The sequence below is a fragment of the Gopherus flavomarginatus genome, chromosome 11 (genome assembly GCF_025201925.1).
Source record: "Gopherus flavomarginatus isolate rGopFla2 chromosome 11, rGopFla2.mat.asm, whole genome shotgun sequence".
Taxonomy (NCBI): domain Eukaryota; kingdom Metazoa; phylum Chordata; order Testudines; family Testudinidae; genus Gopherus; species Gopherus flavomarginatus.
The window spans coordinates 15,470,242-15,475,374 of record NC_066627.1 but is presented as its reverse complement, the minus strand read 5'-3'; the positions used below and the strand labels follow the sequence as shown (position 1 = coordinate 15,475,374).

Sequence of the window (5,133 nt, the reverse complement as noted above, 5' to 3'; positions counted from 1 at the left end):
AGATCTGCTCTAGAAATTATTTTGAGGAATTTCTATGGCTTGTGTTGTACTGGAGGTCAGATTAGATTATCACAATGGTCTCTTCATGTCTTGAAATCTATGATAGATAGATAGACAGATTTCCTTTAACATAAAGTTCAGTGCATGCAGACTGCAAGTTTAAGATCAGAGAAAATAATTGAGCCCATCTCTAGTTAAAATATTTTTAAAAAGAGATAAAAAGTCATCTTCAGAGCTTTCTTGTGACTGCTAATGCTGCACTAAGAAGCTTCTTCAGAGCCTCATGAACTTCCTTGTTCTTCAGACTATATACAATGGGGTTTAGCATTGGTGTCACCACCGTGTAAAGCAAAGAGATGACCTTGTTGAGCACATGAGTGTTGTCTGAGGAAGGTACCACATACATTGCAATCAGAGTCCCATAGAATGTGCTAACAATGATAAGGTGAGAGGAGCAGGTGGAAAATGCCTTTTTCCTCCCAGGGTCAGAAGGGATCCTCAGGATGGCCTTGAGAATGCAAATGTAGGATGTCAGGATTAAGAGGAATGGGATCAGAGATACAGCTGAAGAGAAGGAGAAAACCATGATCTCCACCAAGTAAGTATCAGAGCAGGAGAGTTTTATCAGGGATGTAATATCACAAAAGAAATGGTCAATCTCATTGGGGCCACTGAAATTTAAATTAGAAAGCAAACATATGGTTATTGATGTTCCTACGAAGCCACTTGCCCAGGATCCAGCTGATAACTGAGTGCAAACCTTGCCGTCCATGAGCGTCATGTAATGCAGCGGCTTGCATATAGCTAAATATCGATCATATGACATGACAGTGAGAAGGAGACATTCAGCAACAGCCAGTGCACCAAAGACATAAAATTGCATCATGCAACCTGTGAACGAAATAAAATTATCCTTGGTTACCATGCCAAAGAGCAACCTGGGGACAAGATCTGTGGCGTACCAGATATCTAAGAAGGATAAATTTCCTAAAAAGAAGTACATAGGGGTGCGGAGACTGCGATCAGTCAACACTGTAATTAAAATAAGGAGGTTTCCAATTATTGTCACAAGGTAAGTAGCTAAAAAAACCCAAAAGAGGACAATCTGGAGTTTTTCAGAGCTTGAGAATCCCACAAGTATAAATTCGGTGATGATTGTTTGATTTTCTCTACACTTTTTCACCAGATGAACTTTCCCTAAAGAAAATAAAATGATAGTATAATTACTTGTATTTAGGTTTGGCAGAATTCCATTGTTATTATTGTATGATTCTGACAGATAATATTTATTTTTAAATGATTTTTTAAATTTTTATCAATATAAATTTTCACAGTTTTTAGAAATTATGGGGGGGGCATCAGACAATAATTACATAATGACAGCTGATGGTGAGGGTCAAAAAGTTAAAGCTTTATAACCATTAAAACACTAAGTGTCAATATCATATTTCAAAATATACAAAGTAAACAGCATTAAATCAAACTCTCAATTTTCAGGACATATTTTTCTTACTTTGCCTATCTGTAAATTGATATTATTATCAATGGAAATATTTTTTTCATTGATTTGTGTTTGTACTGGGAAATCAAAATGTACTGATATTTATTGATAAAAAGTCTTATCTTTCCAAGCCTACACATATTGCAGTAGTACGTGTTCCACCTAACCATCAGCAGAACCCCATTGTGTTAGCTTCTGGAGAAAGACATAGTAATAATATATAGTCTTTTGTCTGGCAAAAAAAATTTCCCTGGAATCTAACCACCCCTATTTATATTAATTCTTATGGAGAAATTGGAGTTGCTTAACATTGTTTCCCTTAAAGTAGCATTTTTAAGGAACATAACTACAACGTTAAGCAAGGAGTTACGGTAGAGAGATAGTCAATTTCAAACTCTTAGGAACAAAAGAAACTTCAGATGTTGAGATTTTTCACAAGATTAGATTTACACTTTTTATATACTTCCACTTGCAATGGCAAAACTCCTCATTTGAGTTACTTGTAATTACATTGGAATACTCATTTTCTTTGCATACTCATTTTTAGCACTACCAGCTCTGCTTTAAAACTCAGACATTAACACCCATGTAAAGTAACTGCAAAGAGCGCAGATATAATTGAATGGAAGGTACAGCTAGGCTGCTTACTACACTTATGTTGTAAAAGTTGAAAATCTGCACAAATTGCAAGACAGCAATTCAGAAAAAATAGTCATAAAGGAATTGGTCCTCAGGAGGACTTAACTTTGAACCTCTCCCTCTAAAAGCACACACACAGCTCAACTTAAATGACTATATCTACCTGTTGGAAGTAGCAGTAGATTCATATCAGCCACTAGAATAAATACAGCCCAGTCATGTGTTAATGTGGGCTGAAGAAAGTAATTGATGCCCAGGCATGGAATTTGTAGAATGTGTTGGGATGCGTCATTGAACTTGAGGAGGTAGGCTCATGTCTAGGTGTGGAGGGGCTTTAATGTAGCTATGCCAAGGATTGGTGCCAAATGTTTCTGCACCCTTTCTACATGTGATCACTTGTCTACAGGTTTTATATAGCAACAACCTCCATAATATATAGGCAGTGAGATTAGGAGAACATCCAATGGCACACAGAGTAAGTAAAACATGAAACTAAGATCACCATTGAAGCAAAGGTACCCACATTGTGAATATGAGAAGGCATTGCACTGACAGATCAGATCCCATTGAAATCTCTTTGAAAATACCAGCATTCAAGAGGAGTAGGATCAGGACAACATTTTCAAAGTTCACTAAAGGATTTTGACATAATTCCCATTATAATTCATGGAAGCTGTATGTCTAAACACCTTATTTTGGTTTAAAAATCTCAGTGGTGCATAGCTGGGTACCTTAGCCCCCTCCTATGAAAATAAATAAGAATATAATTGACATCACCTGAGGATCTTTGGCCAGAATTTCCATGATATCTAGGTGCCTAGTGGGATTTTCAAAAACATCTTGGTGCCTAACACCCATTGAAATCAATGAGTTTTGATGCCTAGGTGCATTTGAAAAACACAATACCTGCATAAATTCTTTTAAAAATCCAATCTCTTGCATTTGATGTGATTTCTTTTCACAGACTGGGGTTTGACTGGACTATAGTTCTGCTCTAAACACCCAAATCCTATCACAATAGTGCATATGTTTACCTTTCATTTTCTTTAGTAATATCCTCTCCTTCTTCATGGACATTCATTGGCTACCTTAGGGCTTCTGCTGTCCTTTTTTTTTATGTACTTCTATCCATGACTTGATGACTTGCCAAACATCTTCTTGAAAGAATGTGCTAGGAGTGGTCTCCTATTACATACTTTTAACAGTGTCATATATCTCCTCTTGTGCTAAATCCATTGGGGTTAATTACAATGATTATAACTTTGAGTGTATTTTATAGAATAACAAAGTAAGATTCTAATTTCAAAGGGAATATTTGTCATTTGGTTCACTGGCACTACCCAGCAAAGCCTCAGTTTTCCTCGCAAAGATTTATTTTTTCTCAAAAAATTGAGAACCCCAATCAGAGTTTTTTTACCAGAAGATGATTTTTGTTCATTTGTTTTTCATTTGTGTTGGGGCCCAAATTTTGTGCTTTCAGCATTTTCCCTCATTTTTCTTTAGTTGTCATCTGCACATTTCTTGGCTTTCAAGTTTTCTTTTGTTGGACACAAATTTGAAATTTTTCACTAGAGGTGTTGACTAAAATGAAAATATTTTTCTTAATATTTTTCAGCAGAAAAATAAAACATTCTCCAACAAGTTCAACTCATGATACTTTGTATCATGTTCCAGTCCCAGCAGATAGTGGGGCTGATGCTGACTCTACAAAGCCAATGGATTTACAATTAATAAGACTGCAAAACCTTCCTCTCTTAGGTGATATAATCTTCAGGATAAGGGATTATGTCTTCTTAAGTGTTTACACATCACCAAGAACAAAGGATTTGGTGTTGATTGTCATCTCTGGTTGTTTCTGTTATATCAATTAATCAATCAAACACCACCACAAGACCAAAACCAGGTCTTGTGACTGCATCATTATTTGCGAGCAGCAGTTGATGTCCACATTGGGGGTCTGAGAGGACAGTTGCTGAAATTACTCAACTCTCATGGATTTACATATTATGAAGAAACAGAAGAAAAAAGAGAAATATTGTCTTCAATGAGGAATAAGGGTAAAAAGCACCTCCACAGATCACAGTTCTAGAAAAGAATGTATGATGTCTACACTGCAATAAAACACCCATGGCATTCTTGTGTCTGCTGATTTGAGATTGTGGGGCTCAGGCTTCCGGACTATAAAACTGCAGTGTAGACTTGGGGGCTCAAGCTGAATCCCAGGCTCTGGGAAACCAGCACCCTCATGGAGTCCCAAAGCCTGAGCCTGTACATCTACCCTGCAATTACATAGCCCCAAGACTGAGAACCAGAGATTCAAATCAGCTGGCATAGGCCACTTAGAAGTGTTTATTGCAATGTAGACATACCCATAGTTAGATATATACGGGTATTCACTCAGGACCAGATTTTTAAAAGCATTAAGGCACCTAATGGGATTTTCAAAACCATCTAGTCACCTCAAACCCAATGAAATCATTGGACTGGGACTCAGAGGCCTGGATTCAGTTCTTGGCTCAATCTCACACTCTCCACTCGACTTTGCTCCTAATGAAGAAGGAACTTGGACTGGGATTTTCAGAGGGTCTTAATGGAGTTACGCACCCATTATATTCCAGTGAGAGTTGGATGCCTTTGAAAATCTCACCTAAAAGAAAATTCTTAACTTTAGACACCTGGGTGGTCCTTTGAACGTCAATGGGACCACTCATGCACTTAAAGTTACACACATGCTTTGATGAACTGGGATCTTCATCTCTCTGGGTGAGATTTTAAAGTTATTGAGGCACCTAAGGGAGCAGAGAGGCACCTACTGACAGATTTACACAGACAGGTGTCTAATGGGATTTTTATAAGACCATACAAATGGCCATACTGGATCAGACAAATGGTCTATCTAGCCTTGTATCCTACCTTCTGATAGTGGCCGCTGCCAGGTGCTTCAGAGGGGGTGAACAGAACTGTACAATTTATCAAGTGATCCATCTCCCATC

The 5,133-nt window shown here is 37.5% G+C and overlaps 1 protein-coding gene across 1 annotated transcript; it reads right to left on the bottom strand.

Annotated features, from left to right (window-relative positions):
* Nucleotides 1-229: 229 nt before the first annotated feature.
* Nucleotides 230-3,211, bottom strand: LOC127030868 (olfactory receptor 11A1-like). Its single transcript, XM_050917575.1, has 2 exons — nt 3,175-3,211; nt 230-1,197 (listed from the first exon to the last, which is right to left on the bottom strand). The coding sequence occupies exons 1-2, from the start codon at nt 3,209-3,211 to the stop codon at nt 230-232; spliced, it is 1,005 nt and encodes a 334-aa protein (XP_050773532.1).
* Nucleotides 3,212-5,133: the final 1,922 nt, after the last annotated feature.